The 25793-nt window shown below is 40.6% G+C and overlaps 3 protein-coding genes across 3 annotated transcripts in view; 1 reads left to right on the top strand and 2 right to left on the bottom strand. All coding sequences in view use genetic code 11, as the record gives it.

The window, feature by feature from the left end:
• EGR_05315 (hypothetical protein) overlaps positions 1-408 on the bottom strand; it is a gene marked incomplete at both ends in the record, with an annotated part of 2419 nt that extends 2011 nt beyond the window's left edge. Inside the window, one exon of the mRNA XM_024494564.1 lies at positions 143-408. Coding sequence (XP_024351035.1) covers positions 143-408 — 266 coding nt within the window. The remainder of the gene's footprint in view (positions 1-142) is intronic.
• A 419-nt stretch (positions 409-827) lies between these two features.
• On the bottom strand, positions 828-4603 carry EGR_05314 (hypothetical protein; the record flags this gene model as incomplete). Its single annotated transcript, XM_024494563.1, has 4 exons — positions 828-1028; positions 2279-2394; positions 2500-2553; positions 4297-4603. The coding sequence occupies 4 exons, from the start codon at positions 4601-4603 to the stop codon at positions 828-830; spliced, it is 678 nt and encodes a 225-aa protein (XP_024351034.1).
• Positions 4604-4983: 380 nt separating this feature from the next.
• EGR_05313 (Dynein heavy chain 7, axonemal) overlaps positions 4984-25793 on the top strand; it is a gene marked incomplete at both ends in the record, with an annotated part of 28288 nt that continues 7478 nt past the window's right edge. The window contains 33 exons of the mRNA XM_024494562.1: positions 4984-5154; positions 7239-7419; positions 8914-9022; positions 9067-9172; positions 9522-9826; positions 10093-10212; positions 10713-10830; positions 10896-10961; positions 11045-11221; positions 11299-11460; positions 11752-12158; positions 13775-14762; positions 15281-15429; positions 16012-16627; positions 17081-17313; positions 17558-17795; positions 17998-18228; positions 18302-18514; positions 18676-18987; positions 19097-19609; positions 19691-19822; positions 20157-20378; positions 20627-20650; positions 20732-20743; positions 20832-20852; positions 21297-21305; positions 21374-21427; positions 21788-21946; positions 22520-22773; positions 23077-23274; positions 23554-23914; positions 24443-24754; positions 25237-25557. Of these exons, the coding sequence (XP_024351033.1) occupies positions 4984-5154; positions 7239-7419; positions 8914-9022; positions 9067-9172; positions 9522-9826; positions 10093-10212; positions 10713-10830; positions 10896-10961; positions 11045-11221; positions 11299-11460; positions 11752-12158; positions 13775-14762; positions 15281-15429; positions 16012-16627; positions 17081-17313; positions 17558-17795; positions 17998-18228; positions 18302-18514; positions 18676-18987; positions 19097-19609; positions 19691-19822; positions 20157-20378; positions 20627-20650; positions 20732-20743; positions 20832-20852; positions 21297-21305; positions 21374-21427; positions 21788-21946; positions 22520-22773; positions 23077-23274; positions 23554-23914; positions 24443-24754; positions 25237-25557 (7494 nt within the window). The remainder of the gene's footprint in view (positions 5155-7238; positions 7420-8913; positions 9023-9066; positions 9173-9521; positions 9827-10092; positions 10213-10712; positions 10831-10895; positions 10962-11044; positions 11222-11298; positions 11461-11751; positions 12159-13774; positions 14763-15280; positions 15430-16011; positions 16628-17080; positions 17314-17557; positions 17796-17997; positions 18229-18301; positions 18515-18675; positions 18988-19096; positions 19610-19690; positions 19823-20156; positions 20379-20626; positions 20651-20731; positions 20744-20831; positions 20853-21296; positions 21306-21373; positions 21428-21787; positions 21947-22519; positions 22774-23076; positions 23275-23553; positions 23915-24442; positions 24755-25236; positions 25558-25793) is intronic.

Below are 25793 nucleotides of genomic sequence, written 5' to 3'. Positions count from 1 at the left end.
CAGTTTTGTGCAGATAAGATGACAAAAGGAACACTTTACGGCATGCAAATTATAAGCGATCGGTTAGCACACTTTCTTAACTAATATAATGACAACGTAATTTCTACTGCGTAAAAAGCAAACCGGTGGTGGGGAAGCCTACCGAATGATGATGTTTCCATTTTGACTGCACTGATTGACTGTGGTAAAGACTCCAATGAAATCACCCTCTAGCTCATTAAGACGATGCTTTGAGTAAGCCGTTTGACTTGGATAATTTGGAGGCACCTGGAGACTGTGATTTCCAAGCGCGATAAACCCGTTCGAGTAAATCTGGAAAAGCATTAAATTGTTGCAATTAGTAGAATCACCACTCACCTTTATTTGATCAACCTGCCTCCCGTAGAATTGGAATGGGAACTGGAACATGTGCACCTGCTCTCCCACAGAAGCAGGGAATACCGTCCGGATAGTAAACTCAGATGTATCTAGGGCAGCGCCTATCGACAGTCGACTGTCGAAGACCCTTGCTGGCATTGCTACATTAAGAAGGAGAATTGCCAGTGCAGACAGCACCATGGCCAGACTTAATCGCATTTTCGTGTATCCTGCTTCCAGAACCTTATCCTCGAAAGTCTGAAGTGAACACTTCCTGATGAGCGGTCGCATTTGTTTAAAAGGTAAGGCCCCAACACCACAGCCCAATTTTGATTGGATGGTATGGCCGGCTGGAACCGGAATCAACTGCGTGTGCTTGCATGAGAGGCATGCAAGTTTCGTGAATCGTATACTAGTAGCAGTGGTTCTGTAATGATTTAAAATGAGCAGTGTATTCACTATTTCAAAATTTAATAGCTCTTAATGTTTTGAAAGCAAAGCACTCCCCCATTGAGCACACTTTCTTTAGACCTTGATCTCAACAAGAAATAGGATTTCATTTTCCTGCAATTTCGTTGCCTCCATTTGTTATCACGATTATTCATCGATGAGGCAACTTTGTCGCTGAAAATTCTAGATGTTTTTGGAAGTATATCAAGTTTTGGATTACACTAGTAAAAAGATAGAGTGAAACTTTTAAACCAATCTAGAAATGAATTATTTGCATAAAATGTTATTTGGATATCAAAAAAGAACAGGCAGACGTTATTAGGTCACTTAATTTTTTCTATCTGTAGCCTAAACGTGGGATATTTTCCGACAAAATGAATGGTTTAACTAGCAGTATGAACTAACTCCCCGTTTTGTCTAGCAACAAGGGTTTTTAGGTTATCAACACATTTCCCTTCAGTTGCCAATGAGACTGGATGGGTGTCACCCACCGCTTTGGCCAGGAAAAAACTGCATTATTACGAGAAGGGGAATTCACCCTGAATTCTCTCCATCCCCTTCGATTCCTTCATTAATCATGACTTATATGCCAAAGGGGGGTAGCAGTTCAGTTCATGCTTTTCCCATCTAATGTGACATCTTTTGTTAGCACTTGCTATTAATTCATATCAGTTGATTAGACAATGAACACATTATGACGTTCATAATTTTTAGATCGTCACTTGGGATGGCTACATTAATACGTGCATTATATAATCACGTTGTCAGTGAATTTCTACCACTTGATTTAGAACATACCTTGAAAGAAATTCTTAAGTCATGCGATCTTAAGAGCTTAGAATTTACCATAGATCAAGGCCTTGATCATCCCTTGCAATGCATCATACCAATGCACTTGGGCGCAGGCTCCGTCCCTCCGATTTTCCGCGCATTCAATTGCTAAGTTGGAGGTAGATAATTACTGCAATTTGTCGTGATCCAAATTCTGCTTATGACTTTGTCGAGGATCTTTGCTCTTTTTCGAAAGTTCAAAAAGGTGCAACTTGACGACCAGTCAAAAAAGCTGCTTGACAGAAGCCATAAAGTTGGACTTGTTTACACTTTTTTATATCCCAGCAACATTTTCAACTAAACAAGTCTGCGTAAACGGGGTTGTGAGCAAAATTTACGAAGAGTTAGATGCTGATTACTATCAGCAGAATGCCTTGAAATTCGCTAAGTGGTAGGAATGAACTTGCGTCAACTGAATGACTGATTAGTCGGTCCGATAGTCCATTTCCCTGATTTTGACCACTAATGCGACCAACTTGACATTAATTGGGTATACGAACCCATTCTGCACCACAAATGGGACTCCAATTCTCTGGGGCTATTTCCATTTATCACAGCGCTTTCCGTAATGAAAAATACAAATAAAGAATTGTACAACCTGATTTTCTCTCATTCCGCTTAATCAGTTCATGCTTGTAACAAATGGACCATTTTGAAGTGGAATGTGTTTGATAAGCAATTTTTCCTCATTTAGGACTAAATTCAGGCAAGCAACGGAATTATTGTAGGCAGTACCTTTCTCAAGACATTTGGTATCTGCGAGGCGCTAAAACAAGTTTTTTGCAACTCTTAACATTCTGGCAGTAAATTTAATGAATCTCAAGGGAAATACTGTAACCATTAAGTGGTACATTTACTAACCATTTGTTTGAGCTCGTCTAATTTCTCTTTTCTTTTCAGCGATTGGTCCACCATCTTAAACATGTTTTTCTAAATGAAAACGTTTCGCCATGTTACAAATTGTGAAATGTGACTTCAGTGAAATTCAATCAAGGCAAAAACCTGAGACATAATAGCTTGTTAATTTACTTATGGCATTTAATTCCTAAATTGGTCATTTTGTTGTTTGCCACCTCATATGCTTCAGCAGAAAGGTCACTAAGACGGTTTTCTTAGTGTTATAATGGAGGAGACGGTTAAGACTTGAGAGGAAAATATTCCTTTCCCTGCGCCTTTTTTTCATTTGATTGGTCCCATTAACTTAAGCACAAAAGTGAGGTCAGTGTTAACGCAAAGCCTAACGGCAAATGCAAGGAACGTCATTCCTTTTTAAACATTCCAATTAAATTAATGAACATTTTACACACATAGGCGCCGTAGAATGCCGACGTGACATGACAGTTTGCCTGTAACAAAAAGTAGATTTGTAAGCACAGCTCAAAGTTATAGGACTTAACCGTTTTTTGCCAACTTGTGGACGATTTTACCATATATGAGCTACCCCAGTCCTCATTTCTCGCTCAGCCATTTACCCATTTCTCCTAAACCTAAGTTAGAGGCACCACGAATTGCCATTCTTGATGGGGCGGACCTACTGCCTCATCCTGTTAGGAGTAAGGAAGGCGGACTTTGCCTTCTTTCGGTTTAATCTTAATCCTCATTTGAGTTTTAATGCGCTGGTCTGCATGAAAAGGACGAAAATCATTCACCTTTGGGGTATGCACACAAGCTTGGGTTCGTGCAGCTTTTGAGTACACAGTTATAACAGCGTCAAGGTGGAGAAAAGGGTGGTTTATTACCAGTATGCTGACCCCTTGGTTTGTTGTGAGGCAGGCAAATGTACTAACATCTTCATCGACGTTTCATGATACAAACAAAGTCGATGTTACTAGCATAAGGAAAGAGGGCTGAGATGAGATCGACACCTTTTGATAAATAGCAATGTTGATTTAAAGACCGGTATTTACTATAAGTATGATAGGTATGAAAAACTTGTGAGTAACAGCTACCTCGTCAGTTTTATCCCACAACTTAACTCCGTCCAATCGTCATTGACTTTCATCATCCAGATGAAGAATATCGAATGTTCTTAAATAGTAGTGGATGAGGTAAACAGATGGAGAACGAATGGCACAAATGCATAACCATACACAAATTACTTGGACAATTCTGGCGAACCTTTTGGAGAAAAACCCAGTTGAGCAGCCCTTTCGGTCAGTGGAAAGGGCTCGGCTTCAATGTTGCCATTCAAATGGACAAAATGTATCGCGATCTTTCTAGTTTCTCTCATCCACACCAAGAACCAAATGAGATTGGGAATCCCCTGAATCTACAAGTTGCCAATAAATTGAGACCCAAATAACCGACGCCCTTCATTGGAAGACCCACTGTGACTTGAAGTTAAAGAAATTGATGTGTAGAGATAAAAGCAGTCACTAGGATAGAAGTATTTAAAGTCACTTGGCATTCATAGGCTTCTTGAGAACGATTTTCCAAAGTTTTTAGCCTTGTAAAAACATTCGAACTATTACTTAATACTCTAAGTCATATTCGGCTTCATTCTCTCTCTAATAATCCGAAGGGTCAAATTTCTGAAGTTGTGGAATTCAAGTTAATTTTTATGTACAACAGAACACTCTCAAGGTAGGTGAAAGTCAGGGCCTCGGGTGTTTTGTAATCAGTTCAGTAGAAATAGTATTGCAGAAGGTTGTCATTTACCTTGTCGAACCTGTCTGACTTGACTGTAGCAACAATTGAGAAAAATCGGTGGTCTTGGAAATTGCCTCGTATTTGATAATGTTTTAGTAGTTTTTTTCAAAAAGGATGCATTGTGTGCGAACAAGTTGTCAGTGCAACCACCATTCTCCACAGTCGACTTTTTTGATATCCACTTCATACCCATAGCTAGTCTGCGTTCACATTCCTTATCGCATGCCAAATTATTTTCCCTTTGGCCAGTGGTAACGACTATGCATTGATGGGATATGAAATGGGGCGTATTTAAAAGGGCTAGCAGGTTTAACATACAACCATAATGAAGTTTTGATTCTAACGACAGGACTGTCACTATTACTCATTGGTAAAACCGTCCCTTCCATAGTCTGTAAACTTTTTTAAATCTGAAATCTTTCTCCTTACCTTTCTATTTAGATCTTTAGTAGGATTCTACCTTGAAAGCAACAATTTCGACCGACAATTATCGGATCGTTGCGTAATTTGCTTGAAATATGTGGGCGAAAACGGTTGCTGTCTTGCACTACGATCATAGTTTATATACGATGTACCATCCCGTCTGGTGCTAAAGCGTCACTGATACAAATCTAGACTGGTTTGTTGAATCCTCCAACTACTTCTTTGGAGTTACGCTTTATTCGTTTCTTGTCGCTAAACCGGTGGGGATTAACGATGGATGACTGCACGAACCTAAAAACACGCCGACCTCGGCACAAAGTAGCCAGGTCAGTGATCATCGATTCAACAGTGCCCCACTCATATATAAACTTGGGTGGTATCACTTCACCACCACTAGGTCGTCGCTTGGGCTTACTTCGTCTTTTATTGATGGTAGACCCTTGGGTGATTAGGCCTTAATGAGCTTAACTAACCTCACTTTTTCTTTTTGTAGCATACAGTTCACAGCTCAAATAATGTATTTAATAGCTTCTAAATCCACTTTATACAACCGTCTCAAAAAGCAACGACAGATTAGTTTAGACAAATGTGTCAGTCTGTTATGTATATCAAAATTAAAAAAAAAGTTTTTTATCGAGGAACAAATTCAACAATGTTTACTTTACGTCTCAATTATGTTTAAGACAAAATATTACTAGAATGGAGGCTTATTACTTCGGCACAATCCTCACAGATTTCGTCAACGGTTAAGGAACTCTCGGCAACAGCGATTACGCCAATGCACTTGCAAACTAAAAAGTATTTTTAGAATTATTTTTGTAATTGGGGCATTTGGGGCTACCTTAGATTACTAGGCGAGGATGCAAACCATAATCAGCCTTTGTACATGTCTACGCGGAGTTCCGGTACTATTTATTGATGAGATCTTTACCGGCAAGTTTCCCAAAATTACAAAGGCGTTAATGATGTTCCCGGTGTCTTCTGGTTGAACTTTTAAGCCCACTTTGAAAGGGATATCAATGGTTGCAAAATTGGATAGAGGATTTATTTTGGTAAATAAACTTATGGATCACCTACCTGTCGGCTCTCCCATTAAAGCGACTGAGATTATGGTTGGAGATCAGATTGTTTTACACACTACTGCATAAACACATGAGCCTAAGTGTAATACGGTGGTGGTTTATCCCTCGGTATTGGCGAGGCACCACTTTTGAACTTTTGAATTTGCCTTCTTGTACCTCGCTGGGTGGGTTGGTCTTCGGGCCATGCCAGTAGCCCAAACACCTTCTCTGTGCTGAATATATATATATATTCTGTCCGAGTATTGTGTCTTCTTTCGTCTTCAGGGAAGTCTCGGGCCGCTACATAAAAGCTGTCGGAAAGACTGAATTTGATAAAAAATCATTAGCATGGAAAATTATTTTGCATGCTTACTTCTCTGTGAGATATTCGTGTGTACATATGCAGTGAATGTTGTTTGTATCGGTTTTACAAGAATTTTTTGTCCGTAAAAGAAAGAACGCAGTTTTTTTGTATCTGTATGTTGCGTCAACTACCAATGGCTCTCGACACCTGGGGGTTTTGTCCTCTACTTTAATGAAATAAGATGCATTTGAAATCCTGTTTTAGATAAATACTGCGGAAATAGTTAAAACCCGTTTGGAACGGTGTGTTAAGACGATGATTTGTTGTCAGGAAAGGGTTGAGGAAAATGAAGCAATTAGATCGCAGCATTTACTCCAATTTCCAAAATTGTGTAAAGGATAGTCTCCTCTTCTTCCAAGTCACGACATCCTAATCCTTGAGGGGGGTTGGAATGCATTAATAGGACTCCAAAATATGTGAAAATGATTCCAATTATAAATGAAGAATGACCCATTAATGCCAGAAATCATGGCGTTTAAAGAAAAATTCGTGTTAGTCCGCAATCATTTATATCTGCTGTAGCACTTTATCATGAGAAAGTACACTAGGAACTCTTCATACACATGTGATTTATATGTATATGAATTGGCGAATAACCTCAAACTTCTAAATTTAATAATGCTGTTATCTATCACAACAAAAATTTTATCAAGCATCTCACTCCCGGTTAAGTATACCAAAATAAATCAAGTGATGTAGATGCACTCATACTTGCTAATAAACTGCAGCTCAGTCAGTATGTTTCAATGTGCATTTTTGCACATTATGAGCCACACTTCTTTTTAGCAGAAATTGGTATAACCTATCACAACTGGCTACATCTGCTAGATTTTAACTTAATTTACCCCAAAAAACTCTAAAATAACCCACTTTTATGTGGTTTTTTAGTTTAATGGCCTGATTATTTTATCCATTGCCAGGTGTTAGGGTAATGTTTTGCACAAACGGGGTGACAATTTGTTTCAAAGCACGTTTGTCAACAAATCTCTATAACAACCGTGAAGCGCAAATTCTGTTAAAGCATATGGTCAATAGGTCCCGGTACATTCCCTAACTTGAGACAAAAAAAATGGTAGAATAAAAGGTTCTTCTAACAATTTTAGTATCAACGAGCTTTAAAGCACAAAAAGAAGGACGTAGAGGAAGATACTTTCCTATTACCATCCATTGAACCAAAGCGCGTGAAGCCCACATGGGCAGGCACTTCACCATCCTTCATAGATTCAAATAAGCGTATATTAGGACCGCCCATTGCAGTCGATGTCATAGGCGTTATTACTAGTAGTAAGTTGGGTTTTGATTTTCGTCTCCTGTGGTAAATGTTAGATTCCCGGTAGTGGTTGTTGTTCATGTTTTACGATTCTGTACCATTCTTGTACTGAACCTGAAGATCTTTTGGCAACTTCTCTTTTTGACTACATAAGCACTAGTATTAAACTCAAAATAGTCCTATGTTTGATTAGCTTTTACCCTTAGGTATCTCCAATCTTCCAAATCTGCAATGTAAAACTCCTGCTTTATCTAACCATATTTTTCTTTCTTATTATAGATTTAAAACACATGACCCACTACATTCCCGATCTTTAAATGTTTCTTTTTAATACCACGATATCAGCTAGTTTAAAAACTTGCACTCATTCAAGCTTTTGTTAGACATTATTTCATTTGTTTCATACTTTACGACTTTGCATATGTTTCGTTAGAACTACACAAGGCTCTTCCACTAACGGTATTCAAACTCTGAGTTCTCCCTATTTGGACGGCATTTTTAATGAATTAGTCTAAGAAATGTGATTTTCCACGATCTACTTCAACATGGGCTTGCTTGTAGTTCCAGTTGTCTTAAACCCCACCTTAAAACGGGCTTCCAAAAGGCACAAAATTTTGTGTTTTGTCATTTACCATAATTCTTGATCTGCTGTTAGCATTTGCCGTAAACTTAAAAAAAGCTGTTATTTAATTCACATTTACGAACAAGATCATATTGGCCATTTTGTTTTTCAGAGAAAAGACTGCAACATTTTTGTGCATTTTTAGTAAACCTTCTGAAGTGCTCAGTGAGTCTCATAAATGGACATGCGTAAAGTGTTTTCTGGTAGTTTCTAGGTCATAAAAGTGACACGATTCTGCCATCTTACTTAAGTGGAATCCGTATCTTTTTTATTCATAGCACAGGAAATGAGTAGAAAATTGTCACATTGACGCCGATACTTTGGTAAATTTTTCATAATCTCATTCTCTGGTCACCTATTAGATAATTTAATTGGCGGTTTGAGCATTAAGCAATTTCTAGACTTCGATTTACTGGTCGTATGTTTCATTTTCATGCTCTTCTCATGAACGTGAATTCCGAAGCAACTACAATTTCTTATTGCATCGAACTCACACAAGAAACATGTTCAATAAGTTTATCTCTACTTTTAACACTTTTCCCACTTTTTTGTCATTAAGGCCAAATCAGTGGTGGTTATAAAGTGGGTAGCAATTTTTGAGTAATATACATGGACTTAGACTATCAAAGCTACATATCGGCAAAAAATCATCATCGGTTAGACATTCAGTGTTTAGAGGTGTTTGTGAACTATGTTAATTATTGTGAGCCTAATAATCCTCCTAAACTTTATAATAACTTGTTCAAACCTGCAAAGAATTGGCGACAAATGCTATTATTTAGGTAATTTTTTTAGAATCATGCAAATTAATTCTTCAAAACGATGAGGAATACAAATAGATGTTTTATTCTTCAGTTATTAGCGAAATTTTCCACCTCTCTTTTAGAACGCCCTACGAAAGTCCGCAAGTCGAAAGATGATATAAAGTATGAATCGAGCAAACGCAAGAAAAAGGAACAGGAGTCTTTTAGGAAATACCTTGTCGATATAATCACGTATGCTATCGCAAATGTGGTCTTACGCTTCATCCTTTACGTAGCAAAGGAAAGCAGCCTATTATTGAGAGCTATGTTAGCAAGAATCTTCCTCCACTGACTGAAGAAGGAACTGGAGTTGGCATTAGTCAACGGGAGAGGAGCATTGCTGTAGGAATTTCTGTCTTAGTTATTATGCGATTCGACGCAGAGGTATTATTATTACATATACAATGGGATTGACACCGATCATGTCGCTCCTATGGAGGAAAGCTGGATGACCAATATGAAGAGGCGTATACGTCCTTCTGTTAAGGTAGCAACTAACAAGCATTTTAATAACTTTATAAAAATATTGCGCCAGACCATCTGATATTCTAGCAAACACCTTTAATTTATTACAATGGTAGGGTTGGCTGTCTCTTCAAGTTGAAACAGGTAACTGCCATACCGGCTGAATAAAAAATCAGAGCGAAACCAACTCTTGACAACGCATGTGACTATTTTTGCCTTTTAACAGGCGGAAGCAAACGAAAAGCTGATGGAACAGATTGAAGACGAGATTCGTGAGGACTATCTGCTGAGCGTGAAAAAGGCAATAGTGGACTTTGTTTTAAAGGATCCCTCGGATCCCAACATAGACGGTCTCCACAAGCAGGATACGGAAGAGACAGCTGCAAAGTTGGAACACCGTCGCGAGCTAGAGGTTGTGCCCAAGCCGTGGCACAGCTCCTTCCTCAATGCACAACGCTTCTGTCGGGTACACTTGCATGTAACCAATCGGTGCATGCTCCAAGTTCTCGATCTCTGGTTCTCACAATTTCAGTAAGTCCCCTAACTCGATGGTCGGTTTAAATTCAAATTCCTTTAAGAAGCTGGATGGTAAGATTCCTGAAAGTACTGCATACTTCAATTCGTCAAATTAATCTCGAAAACCCAAAAAATGGATCAAGTGATCTTGGGTTTAAACCCCTTAGGTCATTTGAAGGTAGCTAGGACTCTTTGATGTGCAACCAATACATCTTCAGTTTCTGGTTACGCAGTCTAACTTTTCCATGGGTAACTGATCAATTCTATTCTTGCGGTTCTAGTGAGCTTCGTCTCATTGATCCTCATGAATTCTACAAAAAAACCTCCGCAATGGAGCTCTCTACATTCCAACATGCCTGTGTTAAAAATATAGACTCTGCCAAGGAAATACTACTGAAGAAGTAAGCTCCTCAGGGAAACCTTGTTTGCTATTTTCAAATTAGATTGACACGAAAGTCTCAAACCTAATCATTGTTTCTATGATATTAAGTAAATTTTTTCTCATTGTCCTCGGTATTTGTTTCAATCGCATTCTAGTCAAAGTAATTTATTTCTGTTGAATGAATAAATGTAAAATAGCAAATGGATTTGTAAGATACTAACAATGTTTCTTTTTCAAACAATGTAAAGCGTAAATAATGTTATATTCGGTAGTGTAATGGTCGACCTGTTCTTAAAATGGTGGTTGTGTAAAATACTCCTTGTTAAAAAATTGCTATTTTTTACGAAACAGTATTGGTAATGACATTGGAGTGAAGAGACTGCCTTTGCATAGAAGAATTCAGTGACGGCATTCTATTTGGGATTGTTAAGTAATTCCATACCAATTTCGTAGGTGGCTAAACGAAGTACAGGGGATTTTTTATCAGGGCAACAGAAGGGGTTATGTGCCTGCCAACAGCGAAATGACCAGACTGGAGGAGTTCTTCCGGTGCGCAGCTGTGCTAATGACTGGCAGCTTGCAACTACTGGGCCTAAATTCTATGCAGGACTTTACTCTTTTGCTCTGCAGTCCACCTGTGAGCTTATCCACCTTACAACACTCTTTGCTTAGTTTAAAAATAAACTTTTTTATGGTTTTTAGCGCTTGTATGAGCGAATTACTGCCGATAAGCAATTCAGTGGACATATAAGCTTCGCAAGACCAAAGGTAAGCTGGACACTTTTTGTGGTCCATTTGGTCTCCGTTAGCATTAATTACGACGAGTCCAATCATTTAACGTATTATTTCAGACTGATAATTCCGAACAAATGTCTGGATTTATTCTTCGATTGGTGCTAGAGGATAAGCAGATTAAATTCGATCCAACAATAGAGGAGTTCGAAGAAAGCATGATGAGTCTGTTTGACAGGATGCTCCAGGTGGTTCAGAGCATCCCTCGCATCGAGACCCGGTTGTACGCCGATTGGGTGAGTGGTCGACAAGGTGTCGGCTTAGCAAAGTGCCCCGCACAATTATGCTAACTTTGCAAATCTCCGTTGTTTAGCAAGGTGTTGGTGGGGAAAAGGTCACTCTACACCCCGTAATCCTTCCTGAGGTTTTTGAATCCTACAAGAACCAGGTCAAAACTACACTCAAAAAAGAGTCACGTGGACCAGAGCATTACCTTCAAACGTATAATAAATACGGATTTCTTATAAATCGACAGGTGGGTGCATTGCAATTCATCGGTTCTACTTCAAGTCCTCCCAGTGAACAATTGCGCCATCAGGTCTTTTTCTAAAGACAACCTGTCCAAAAATTACTGCTAGTCTTGGGAAAGTGGTTTCAGTTTACTCTCATCCACTACTTGATACTAATGAAGCTTATCTATTAAACACCATGGCAAACGAGTTTAAAATTACACTTTGGATGCTTGAGATTTCATCTCCTTATCTTGAGAAGATATGTTGTTCGAAATAAACTTTAAATAATCCGATCAATTTGGGCTTTTTCCCAGGCTGAGCTAGACATCGAAGCTCTTCTCAACCCAAGTGAGTCATCTTCGTCTGACTTGGAAAAAAAGCGTCGTGGGGATGGAAGTAGCAGCGATGAAACCGTTGAGGAGGGCAATGAACTGGAGTCCTTGGAGGATGCCGATGGAGAGAGAGAGAAGGACCACGTTCAACATGCAGATAACGTCAACGAAGGACCCAAGGGGCCTTCCTTTGACGATTTGACAGGAGAGCTGTTGCGCTACCGCCACCTTACTAAGAAGATCCAGTACGAGTCCCGTCGCACCATCCGCCTCGGTTTGTTCGAGGTGCACGCGGACGAGTTGATTCGCGCCCTCGTGAAGAGGGCCGAGGGCATCGCTGACAAGGTTCTGGATCGCATTCTCGAGGAACATCGGAACATTAATCGATCGTAAGCCAGCCAAAATAACCCAGGTTTCTTTCTACCGCGCAAATTCATTCCAGACTTCCCAGCCTTTACTGGCATTTTTTGGCATTTGAAATAGATAGAAGAATACCTAAAATATCTCCAGCAGGCGGTTCAACAACATACGATAATTATAACGTGAATTTGATATCCATTGTAGGACCAAAACAGTTCATGCTATTCTCAGTGCAGCACTTTACAATGGTTTCTCGTAGTTTATTAAGTGTATACTACTGTTCCTATTATATGCATATAAAGGATAGATCACTGTCAGTCTATCGATACAGTGTTCTCTATTGCTCCTTTCAGTATATGTTTCTCAATTTGAACCCTCTGGGGTTCGATGTGATTCGGGCTTGTCTAGTTTTTGAAGCCCACTTAACTCAAATCCAAAGCTGCAGAAGTTTCTTGTCAAATTTATGTAGCCCAGGAGTGTGTTAAAGTCTTTGGCTCTGGTAGAGAATCACTCGAGGACACGTTAATTTAATGAATTTTAGGTTGGCGTTACACTTTCGGTAATAGCGAGTTAAGTGTCACTTGATTAGAATTAGTCGAGAGCAATGTGTCGAGAACTTGCTGTAGTGTTTTACTTGAGTGTTAGGGTAATTGCTGATGGAAGCTAACCAAATGGGTCTCGGCCACATGCATTAACAGACGTCACTGCCCTTTAAAAATTATAAACTTGATCCTCACTTCGTTTACGTGATAAAAGCACGCCATTGTTAGAGAATCCTGTGTTCCAACGTTAGGCAAAAAAATGTACCATTGGTTATTTTCGAAGGATCTATTCACTACCTACCCCACATTTCTAAGAACTTGGGGCACTTAAATCTAGAAAACTATGCTCGCTTTGTGTGAGGTGGGCTGCAGAGGAAATTGTTCCTTGCAAACTTATTGTTGAGGCCCAAACACCAATTACGAATGGGACCTAGTTGCTATAATACGACTCAAGGGTGCGCAGAAGGAACTTTATGGTGGGTATTTAGAACTAGTCCTGTTCCTACAAAGGAAAAAGGCAGAAGAGCTCGCCACATATCACGGAGCGTTGGAATATGATATTTGGAAAAGAGAGGGATACGAGCTCACCTTCGTTGGCCATATTGCTTTGACGAAATTTTTGCCCCAGTGATTAGAGCCTTTCCCTGGCATTGAAGAATGACTTGGGAAATAGATGGTTAGGAAATGAAAGTGAGATGGGAACTGATATGACTAGATTTTTTGCCTCGAGAGACGAAACGTTTTGTAGGAGCAGAATTGGCAAGCTTGTGGTCCGCTTGCATGAATTGTAGATTGTAATGGTGATTATTTTAAATAATGAAATGTTCCAGGACCCTTTTTAAGGTAGTTTAGCTGTTACCATAAAAATTTAACGAAATTGTCTGTAAATTTCATAATATTTGTGGGATGAGCCTAAACAGATTGGTTAAAGTGCTTACGAATCCGGCATACGAAAAGGGGATAGGTCTACGTTTGTGGTAAATCACAAACATCAAGGCAATTTAGGAGTCTCCGTATTAGAAAATTCAGCTGAGATACACTTTCGCAACAAAGGCAATATTACCCTCCAGATCGCACATTGGAAAAATATGTGTTTCTTCTAGTCTCATCCGACAGTACGAGGACATCGCATTTAAAGCCTTATCCATCCCAGCCAATACGGCTGAAATGATGGATTTAATAGAGTACGTCAAAAAGACGGAAACTCTTACCATGGCACGAATGGAGCGTGAGTTGGACCATTCCAAAGATCGACTTCTCTTTCTCATGGACCATGCACAAATGAATCCCTCTGATATGCGGATGATCGGCCAAGTCTTCGAGTGGCACTCGCGCATGGTTGACATTTTCGATGAGCATCGAAATATAATGCGTCAGAAACGCGTTGAGTTTGAAAACAATCTGCGCTATCGGAGGGAGCGGTTCCATGAAGAATTGGATAGTTACCGAAAACAGGTGGAGGAATTTCAGCATTTTGGGGACATGCAAGAGATGGTGCGCTATCTCAAGAAAGCACAAGCTCTAGACGAACGACTGGAGGTAGCCCTGACCAAAATTGATTCTTTTAATGCTGAGGAGACTGCCTTTGGTTGGACCTTGACCAACTATCCTTTGAGATTGGAAACCCAGAATATTCTAAAGCCCTACCTCAGGCTTTATGAGACTACTGTAGAGTTCAATAACAAGAGCAAAGAATGGATGGATGGCCCCATGGAGAAGGTAGATCCAGAGGCCGTTGATGCCGACGTTGCAAACTACCATCGGGCCTTATTTAAGTTAGAAAAGACCTTTGAACAAGTTCCAGCTCCGCGTAAAATCGCCAGTAAAGTGCGGCTCAGAGTGGAGGAATTCAAGGAACACCTACCACTGGTGATGACACTGTTTAATCCAGGTTTGAAGGAGAGACATTGGCAACAGATTTCCGACGTTGTGGGATACACCCTTCGCAACGAGGAGGGCATGTGTTTGGCTAAACTAATCGACATGAATCTCGAAGGCTTCATCCCTAAATTTGAGGCCATCTCTGAGGCTGCTACCAAGGAGTACAACCTAGAAAAGGCTTTAGCCAAAATGAAGAAGGAATGGGAACCGGTAAGAATTTATCCTATCTTGGTATTCCATTCATGTAAATTTGCATTTTTAATGTTTCACATGCTGATTTTAAAGCAGCTTTGAGTCAAGTGTCTTTATATAATGGGCTAGAATAACTTTAGTTACTATTAGCCCCACAACTTTTTAATGTTTGTTTCCAAAGCGCACCCCTGCGTGACCAGAAAAGAACAAATCCGGCCTGTATATTAAATGCTGTGGGGCCAAAATATGGATCAGTAGTAGTTAGTTTGTGAAGATCTCGCAATAGCACTTTGAAACATACCTATTCACTCAGTTTTCTGAACTTAAAACATTGATAATGGTACTTGCGGCACACAACTCATGTTTACTGAATCATCGTCTGACACTTTTCGTTTCAATATGCAATTTGATTATTATTTCAGATATTCAGGTACATTTTTCTGTACTTTATGCTTTGTTGCCGAAATGGCGATGAATGTCAATTATACATTTCTAAGAATTTTGGAATTGATACTTTTTTTTCTTTTTGCATTAAGCTTGAATTCACACTCTTGCCGTATCGAGACAGTGGTACCCACATTGTATCGGCAGTTGATGACATTCAACTTATCCTCGATGATCACATTGTGAAGTCACAGACAATGCGTGGATCACCCTTCATCAAACCCTTTGAGAATGAAATAAGGTTGGCGTTCCTACGCACTTTTGTTAACAAAACTTTTTATATTTACCGACTCACGATTTGGAATTCTTTCTTTATGGTAATCTTGGCGAAAAATACAATCCCTAGACCGTTGTCTCATAGGTAAAAAGGGAAGAGCTCATACAAATCATGTAGCAAAAGCAAACCTACCCTTTGTTAAGTTATTGGCTGGAACGGCTATTAAAATACGAAGCCGCAACCATAAGTGCATACCTTTCGGAACGAGTTAACAGTCAAGCAACACAATCTTCATGTGCGTCACATATATGTGACGCGTGTTCATGATCTACTTTTAATAACAGGTTGCACCAAATTTTATCCAAAATACATTTTCTGAGTTTGAAACAATAAAATATATACAGTAAAAATATACGCATTATGTTCTTGGCTTGAGTAAACCTTGCATCTTTTATTTTACACATCTTTTGTGGACTGTGATAACAAACCTCCCTTTCAGGTCCCGGAATTGAACGCATTAATCTAAGTTGCATAGATTTTTGAGTATCAGTAATTGGATGCTCGGTAAATCGTTTTCCATTGACGCCACTTTTGTTTCTTTTTAAGGGAATGGGAAGCAACTCTCGTATTAACCCAAGACGTTTTGGATGCCTGGCTCAAGGTGCAGGCGACATGGCTTTATCTCGAGCCCATCTTCAGTTCACCAGACATAATGGCCCAAATGCCCGACGAAAGTCGCAAATTCACATCTGTGGACAAGACATGGAAGGAACTCATGAAGCTCGCTGTCGCTGATCCGCATGTCCTTGCAGTCATCAAAATCGACAAGATGTTGGAAAAGTTGCGCAAAGCGAATGACTTCCTCGAAATCATCCTCAAGGGTTTAAATGCATATTTAGAGAAAAAGCGCCTCTGTTTTCCTCGTTTCTTTTTCCTCTCCAACGATGAGCTACTTGAAATCCTCTCCGAGACCAAGGATCCAACCCGTGTCCAGCCCCATCTGAAAAAGTGTTTTGAAGGCATTGCGCGGCTTAATTTTACGGCGGATCTGGAGATCACACACATACGCAGCAGTGAAGATGAGGTGGTCATGTTGAAGGATGTCATCTCAACTGCAAAGGCACGCGGAGCGGTCGAGAAGTGGCTTATTGAACTGGAAAGTGATATGACCGCATCAGTACGCTTAAATATCTTCAACTGCCTTGAGGACTATGTGCAGACTGTAAGAAAGGACTGGGTAAAACATTGGTGCGGGCAAGCTGTCTTGGCCATCACGATGACATATTGGACCTCTAACTGCACTATCGCCATCAATAAAGGCTTGAAAGAGCTTGAATCTTACATGCAGGTACAACTTTTGATTTTATTTAGCAGATTCATAGCAATAAAAGTATCAAGCGACGCTGCGATTACTTACGATGAAGAAGGGAGGTTTCATGAATAGATAAAAGTGGTAGCTGGGACGCCTAAAGATATTATTTAACTTTGTTGAACTAAAATACCATCTGAATATCCTAAAAATAAAAATCCTTTACCACACTTACAATATTGCCAAAGTCTACTATTATAACTGAGCATCTTTTATTAAAAAACCCTTTAATTCCCAAATTCTTTGCCAATTTCTAAATGCATACTTTCAAATAAAAGATACCTATTAGCTTTTTGTTCTATCTAGGAGAACACGAGACAAATTGAGGAGATTGTTGAGATGGTGCGTGGTAAGCTTTCAAAGCAGAACCGGACGACACTGCAGGCACTGATAGTCCTGACCGTGCACGCACGTGATGTGGTGCAAACACTGGTGGATGAGAAGGTCAAAAGTGACACAGAGTTCCCTTGGCTCAGTCAACTACGCTACTACTGGGAAAACGACCAATTGAAAACACGCATGATTAACTCGTCTCTTGCGTACGTTAATCCCACCTCCCCTCACGTTGCCTCTCTTGGTTAATTGTACAAACTTGGAGCACCGTAGATGAATGCCGCCCCCTTTAAATGACGTTGTGGGTGCGTAAGCCAATCGGATTATCCTTGTCATAATATTTATGAGCACTACTTAAAAAGCTATCGGAATCGCATAATAGTTCTTGCACTGTGTTTAAAATATCGAAAAACATACCCCCTGAAAATCTAGCCATTTGCATAATCCCAGTTACGGTTACGAGTACTTGGGTAACACTACCCGCCTGGTCATCACCCCACTGACGGACCGATGCTACCGCACGCTGTTTGGGGCTCTTCACCTCCACCTAGGTGGCGCTCCCGAAGGTCCCGCAGGCACAGGGAAAACGGAAACCACGAAAGATCTCGCCAAGGCTGTCGCCAAGCAGTGCGTCGTTTTTAACTGTTCTGACGGTCTTGACTACATCTCTCTGGGCAAGTTCTTCAAGGTGTGTCAAAATAAAGCTAATCTATGTAATTGAAGAACATTGGTCGACTGATTAATTCTGATTATTTGTTTAAGCGTGAAAGACATTCAAGCCAATATAATTCACAGAAATTTAGTAAATGATGCATACAAATTAGTCTAAATAATGTAAAATGAAATCTTCCTTCATGCTACTTTTATGTCACGGTTTTTGGCTTCTCCAGGGTTTGGCTTCCTGTGGCGCTTGGTCGTGCTTTGATGAGTTCAACCGGATTGATTTGGAGGTGTTGTCTGTTGTCGCCCAGCAGATCTTGACCATTCAGATAGCTATAAATTCTGGAAAAGATAAACTCGTTTTTGAAGGCACGGAACTCACCCTCGACCCAACATGTGCTGTCTTCATTACCATGAACCCAGGGTACGCCGGTCGTTCAGAATTACCGGACAACTTGAAGGTATTCACTTAGTCCCCCTTCGCTTTCCTTCAACTTTTCTTCAAGGCTTATAAGTGTGCTACCTTCATTTAAGGCACTCTTCCGTTCGGTGGCGATGATGGTACCAGACTATGCAATGATCGCTGAAATTTCGCTATATTCCTGTGGATTTGTCACTGCTCGGCCGTTGGCTGTCAAGATTGTTGCCACCTATCGGTTATGCTCTGAACAGCTTTCTAGCCAACCCCACTACGATTATGGCATGAGGGCCGTTAAATCTGTGCTTACCGCAGCCGGCAACTTGAAGGTGAGTGAAAGCCACATCCTTATAGGATAATTTCGTATACTCAAGCATAATATAACATTTATTAGTTAACAAGCTGCCATTGTGCAATAGTGTGTATTGATGCACTGATTAAATGTTACATTTAAGTACTAAGGCAGATTTTTCTACACTTTCTGATCTAGCTCCAATACCCAGATGACAATGAAGATGTTCTAATGCTCCGTTCCATAATTGATGTCAACTTGCCAAAGTTTTTGAACCATGATTTACCTCTCTTTCACGGCATCACCTCCGACCTCTTCCCGGGAATTAAATATCCCGACCCCGACTATGCCATTCTCAATAACGCTGCTAAGCGTGCTTGCAACCATATGAACTTACAATGCACTGATTTCTTTTTGACGAAAATCCAGCAAATTTACGAAATGATGATTGTTCGGCATGGATTCATGATTACAGGCTATCCATTTGGTGGCAAAACGAGTGCTTATCGAGTGCTTGCAGAAGCTCTGGGTTATATCTGCGAGCAGGCAAGTTGACCATGGTGTCTTTCGCATATCCCAAATGTCTTCGTAGTTAATGCGCCTACACTTGTTTGTCCAGGGCCAAATGGACGAAAACAAGGTTCAGATTACAGTACTGAATCCAAAGTCCATCACAATAGGTCAGTTGTATGGTCGATTCGATCCAAACTCCCATGAGTGGTCTGACGGTGTTCTGGCTGTCTCGTACCGGGCTTTTGCAGTGTCCCAAACTCCTGATCGAAAGTGGTTGGTGTTTGATGGTCCCGTGGACGCTGTCTGGATTGAGAACATGAATACTGTTCTGGACGACAATAAGAAGCTTTGCCTCATGTCAGGTGAGATAATCCAATTGGCACCGACCACCAATCTCATCTTTGAGCCGATGGATCTGGAAGCGGCCTCTCCAGCCACAGTTTCACGATGCGGCATGATCTATATGGAGCCCAGCAGTCTTGGGTGGCGACCACTCATGCAAAGTTGGCTGGCCAAGCTACCTGCCGGAATGAAAGAAGCTCAAAAGAAGATTATTGAAAATATGTCTGAGCGCTTTATTGACGCAGGTCTGACTATGGTCCGCAAAGGTTCTGGAAAGGTGGTCGGAATATATTTTTTCTTTTTGCATTATTAGTAAGGGGCTTTTTTTAACTAAATGTGTCTCTTTTTTTTTGCACAGGAACTCTCACCAACAACAGACATAAACATGGTCAGAAGTCTCACTAATCTGATTGATTGCCAACTTGACGACTTTAAGGATCCCGATGTTGTTGATTTCAACGGCGAAGACAACATCAACTGCATTGTAGAGGTACGTCCCTCCGGACGACAACTTTTGATCTGATTTGTGGCTGTGTATGCCTTATTGCTGGAACTACACGCTGGTAACTCTAGGTCATTTTTGCTAATTTAATTGTAATACATGACCAGATAATAACGCAAAATACGTTAACATGGCTTAAAGAATAATTTTTGCATGGGTTCCGACAGCTTTTACCCTAAGCATGCATAATCAGATCATGGTCCATAATCACTCACAAAATTGCCTCTGGTACTATCGGTGTTGTTGATCGTGTTATCCATTCATCATAGGGACCGCCGTGTTTTTTTTACAGCAATTCAAAGCATTGTTTCCCCTTTTTCAGTGCATCTTCCTATTTTCCTACGTGTGGTCAATTGGTGCCACGAAGGATGACAAGGGTCGCAAGCGATTTGACAAGTTGACCCGCGAGCTCATGAACGGAGGCATGACGGAAGACACCCAACGCTATCTGGCTTTTGTGGAGCAGGTTCCTCCTCCCATGGAGGACTACAAATTCCCCTTCCCCATTAAAGGAAGTGTCTACGACTATCGTCTTGACTTTACTGTACGTAATTCGGCAAATTTGATCGTCAATTGAGGTGGGGTAGTGTACACTTTAAAACCCATTCGCTGGCAGTGATCAAATAGGTTGTTTTATTTTAAGTGGTTTTTCTATAAATTAAGTGTAAAACAAACGTCTATTAGACACTGGAGGTGCTTATTTTTTTCACACAAAGTCGGTGGTTATGCTCTACTGTTAAGGAACTGGTAGGTATTAACCGTTTCTCCACAAAGTGCGCTTTTGTCTTTTAGATTACCAAACCCAACAAGGACCAGGTAAGTTGCGGATCAAATTATATTAGCGATTTAACGATAAGCTAAATGCTTCACTACTTTATTTTTAACTGCATCGTGTAGATGAAAGCTCAGGTAAGCACTTTATGTGTTTTTTGTCTGCAATGTTTACTTGGTATTTACACTTTCACTTAACCATTACTTACACTTTGCCTATTTTTAGACACTGAGAGAGGATGAAGACGTAAGTAGATTTTATCTTGTATAGTAGGTTGTCAACTTTAAATCATTTTTAAAATCTTTCGCGTTGGTTGATCTTTCTATAAAACACTTTAAAAATTCAAGACTTGTGGGTTGATTTAAATTGGGTCTATAAATAAGGGTGGAAGAGTCGTGAGTCGTCGCCATGCTGTTTTGGGCGTTCTAGTTAGTCACTAGAGTAAAAAACCAGTACCACATGTGAAAGGTGTTTTGGTGTCGCTCCTCCCACATCAAGAGACGCTTATGATGTCGCAGTAGCGACAGGAACAAAACCGACATGTGAGTGTCACAGCTCATCGACTTGACCCCTAGACAGTCGAATATCGGTCTCCACGACCGGAATTCGCATGATGACGTGACCTATTTAGGTATATGGAGTGAGACGGCTACAGACACGTTCTAATGTATTTTTATGTCCCTCCTTTAGCTAGAAACGGTAAGTAATGGAGATTGCGTTATAACGCTTTCTTTGGACAACTGAATTCATGCGAACTTTGTCTCCAGAGTGGTGTGATAACAGCAGACGAAACCGAGAAGAATGAGGAAAGCGGTGTAGAAGTAAGTTAATTTTCAGAGTTATAGCGGTTCGTAGAAAAGGAATCGTTTATTATTTTTCCCGGCACCTGATTTCCTTAGGAATTTTCTTCCACTGCCTTAGGCGCCTTAATCATTCAAGCCTTTGAACTTATGGTTGAAATATTAAAATTATTGCAATTCCGAGGCTTTTCATGGATTTTGCTAAAAATTTATCACATGCTTTTGAGGACAAACTGCCTAATATGTAGGCCTTAATTTAAAATAGGAGAGAAGACCACCCACCTTTGCAATAAAACAAATTAAACGTCAGTTAACCACGCATTTAATTACTTCGCCAAACTTCCAGCCCAGTGCATGAAACGACTAGTTTGGTTGCTTTAGTATCCGATAAAGTGGACACAATGGCGCGAGGTTGTTCGTGCCATGCCCCCCATCCCTAAGGATGCCACTTTCAACGAGATTATTGTCACCACAGTGGATACCGTAAGAACGATGAAGCTGCTTGACCTTCTTGTGAAGCACCGCAAACCCTGCCTCTTTGTCGGTCCCACGGGAACTGGGAAATCCTGCTATATTTTGGCAAGTATCCGCTTATCCTACCCCACTACCTATTAACGATTTGTCAAGTCACAGTTAAATAAACTGACACTTACTAGCTGGTTTGGGATAATGCTTTAAAACCTTGTCACTTTGGTAATTCTTGAGGGAAGGTGGCCCATGTTGGAATGCAAGACCAGCCCCGGTGTCTTCATTAAGCACACTGTGGAGTTCATAGCATCTGCCATAAAAATGAATATGGTTTATCATAGTATGATATTTACTGGAATATTTTTGAATGCGTTAACCTTTCTGTGATGAAGGTTTTGGATTTAACGTATCTTGACATCATTGGGCTTCAACGAGTTCTGCCGTTAGTTGGAGTCTTAAAGTTATTAAAAGTTTCTTCATTCAAACAACCAACTAAAGTAGAAACTTATTTGTGCGATGAAGTCCCTTTACCTACGATCCTTTATTTGCTTTTACAACTAGCTTATCGTATTAGCGTTTTACAATAAATGTGTGGACATTGTCCGACCAGTCGTACCAATGTTTGATAAATTTTTTGCCTTTTAGAACTTTCTTTTCAACGTTCTGGATAAAAACGTGTACAAACCAAACGTAATCAACTTCTCAGCGCAAACCAGCGCTAATCAGACACAGAACATGATAATGGGGAAGTTGGATAGACGCCGAAAGGGGGTATATGGACCACCTGTGGGAAAGAGAATGATCTGCTTTGTTGACGACTTAAACATGCCGGTGCGGGAGGTCTATGGAGCCCAACCACCCATTGAGTTGCTCCGTCAGTGGCTTGATCACGGTAATTGGTGAGTGCTTACTTTCTCCTTCCAGATGGTTGCATAGTCCAATTCTCCAAACCGCAGATCTTCGTTTTGCCTCAAGCATTTGTCACTGACTAACTTAAAATTCCCTAAGTCATTTACGAACAACTTTTTTTGTTTAACAAGTACATGGATTTTGTATGCAACGAATTGTGTCATTGGTGTGTAATACGTGGTAACAAAAACGTGCCGGTTGTCAAATGATTTCGCGTATTACTCTGGCGTATTGCTCATCATCCAAGTATACGCAACGCGAGGAAACTCACTCACCTTTTTCTGCCTAAATAGGTACGATTTAAGGGACAATTCGGTCCTAAAATTGATTGACCTTCAATTTGTGGGCGCAATGGATCCACCGGGTGGTGGACGAAATCCTGTAACCCCTCGATTTCTGCGCCATCTGAACACAATCGCGATAAACGATTTCTCGGAGGATACCATGAAAACGATCTTTAATAAGATCATGAATTGGCACTTTATGGCCCAGTGAGTTGCAATGCCATGTAGTAGGCAAAATTTTTAGTTTGCCATTACTGATGCAGGGTTTCACATTTCAGTGGAAATATGATTACTTGGATGTAAATTAGTTAGTCACCATGACTGTTTTAAATGAGCATGAGATAGTGACCATGCACGTTCACCAAACTTGCATAGGTTGGAAAAATCTAACTTGCTAGAACTAGTGGGATTGTTAAACTCGAAAAACAATTGCATTTTTAATTCCTCGCACAGTTTTGGCATCTTTTCCCCCATGTCTAATTTTAGCAATTTCCCAAGGGAATTCAGTCCAGAATTGGCTGAATTGCTGGTAAACGCCACTTTCGAAGTTTACCAACAAGCCACTTTGAACCTGCTGCCGACACCGGAGAAGTCGCACTACCTCTTTAATCTGCGCGACTTTAGTCGCGTTATTTATGGCGTGATGTTGAGTCGGCCAGAGTCAACAGCTGCTCCGGTTGCACTGAAACGTCTCTGGCTTCACGAAGTACACCGCGTCTACTACGATCGTCTCATTGACGACGCAGATCGCTCGTGGTTCTTTGAGACAGCCAAAAATGTTCTCAAGGATAAACTGAACATTGAACTGAATGGGCTCTGTAAAAATCTTGCAGATAGAAGTGGTGAGGTAATTATATCTTAGATAGCGTTATCAACTTTACAACTTTGAAAATCCCTGTTTCTTATTCTTAATTGTCTTCTTCTTTTCTTATTCATTATGAAATATTGGTGTGCCATTTAAAATGTGTAAATGAAATCTTGAATTGATGTGTAGGGCTTCTGTTAGGCTGTTCTTCTATGCATAGATATAATACAAAATTGGAAACACATAAACAAGTAAACGCACACTTCGTTAATTATTGATACCCCATAGCTCTCCTAGCATTTGTTGTGACCTGCTGGGTTTTAACTTTGCGAACACTGATGGTCAAGCATGGATTATTTTATAAAACGTAGCTTGAATAAATTTAATGGCGATGGTGCAAACAACCAAGGGAAAAATGCACAAACTATACGGTTGTGCTATACCCTAATCTGGCATTGGGACGCTGATAGGTAGCCTTATTTGCTCCAACACTTTTTGCTTGTGCAAGCTACGGTTCTTATCTATACAAAATTAAAATACGTTATACCCTCGTGGACCTACCCATTGTAGGTGACCCAAGATAGTTTGCGCTCTCTGATGTTCTGCGATTTTGTGGATCCGAAGGGGGATCGACTCTACGTGGAAGTGCCTGATGTTGAGGCGTTACGTAAGATTGTGGAGGGCTTCCTCGACGAGTATAATTCAATGAGCAAGAAGCCAATGAATTTGGTCCTCTTCCGCTTTGCCATTGAGCACGTTTGCCGCATCACACGCATCCTCAAGACGCCAAGGTCTCACGCCCTCCTCGTTGGTGTTGGGGGCTCGGGAAGACAGTCTCTTACCCGTCTTGCCGCTCACATCTGCGACTACGACCTCTTCCAGGTAAATAAGAGGTGGACACTATGTCTGCTTCTGTTCCAATGCATTAAACCGGACCATCACGTGATCGCCATTAAAGTCACATGTACAACATGTGTTCTTCCGTTTGCTATAACTGGTCGCACCAAATGTGTCAAATGGAGATTGGCTGAGCTTAATCCAATGAAATAATATGCAGGATGTTCTTGGTCTGAGGATAGCTACATCTTAAAGTTTTTAAGCAGCATTACCATAGATGCGATACATCTATTATGGACTGTTGTGGCTAGTGTTCCTCCGAGACCCTGGTAACGGACGCATTAACTGATACCAGCTACCGAAACTATGCAGATGTGTTAATGTTACTAGTGAAATATCGAACACTACCACTCAACATTACACCTTTTTACTACATTCGGCAAGGTTAGATACCTAATTTGCTCTCCAGAATTTGTTTGCTGAAAACATAGACTCCTATATTGTAACGGATGTCTTCTATTGTCTAGGTGGAACTATCCAAAGCTTATGGTATGAACGAGTGGAATGAAGACCTCAAACGCATCCTGCGAAAGACCACGGAGACGGAGAACCACTCCGTCTTTCTTTTTACTGACACCCAGGTGAAGCAGGAATCGTTTGTGGAAGACCTGAACAACCTTCTAAATGCTGGAGAGGTGCCCAACCTCTTCCCACCTGATGAGAAGCAGGAAGTATGCGAGAAGATGCGCGTCCTTGATAGGCAGCGTGACCGAAGCAAACAGACCGACGGCTCGCCTGTGGCTCTCTTTAACTACTTCATTCAAAAAACTCGAGATCAGCTTCACGTGGTCCTTGCGTTCAGTCCCATTGGCACCGCCTTCAGGCAACGACTCAGAATGTTCCCTTCGCTAGTCAACTGCTGCACAATAGACTGGTTTCATGCACGTTTTCATCCATTACTTCTGCTTAACTTAGGGCCAGTGCATCACTGAACGTAGTTATGTGTTATTCAATCGTTAGAATAAGTGGTCATTAGTTTATTTCTAAAATATCCATCTAAGAAATCGAAAGTAGGACTGCTCCG

Source organism: Echinococcus granulosus, assembly GCF_000524195.1.
Source record: "Echinococcus granulosus chromosome Unknown EG_S00038, whole genome shotgun sequence".
NCBI lineage: Eukaryota > Metazoa > Platyhelminthes > Cestoda > Cyclophyllidea > Taeniidae > Echinococcus > Echinococcus granulosus.
Note: the sequence above shows the minus strand (reverse complement) of the source record. Positions and strands in the feature narration are given on the sequence as shown.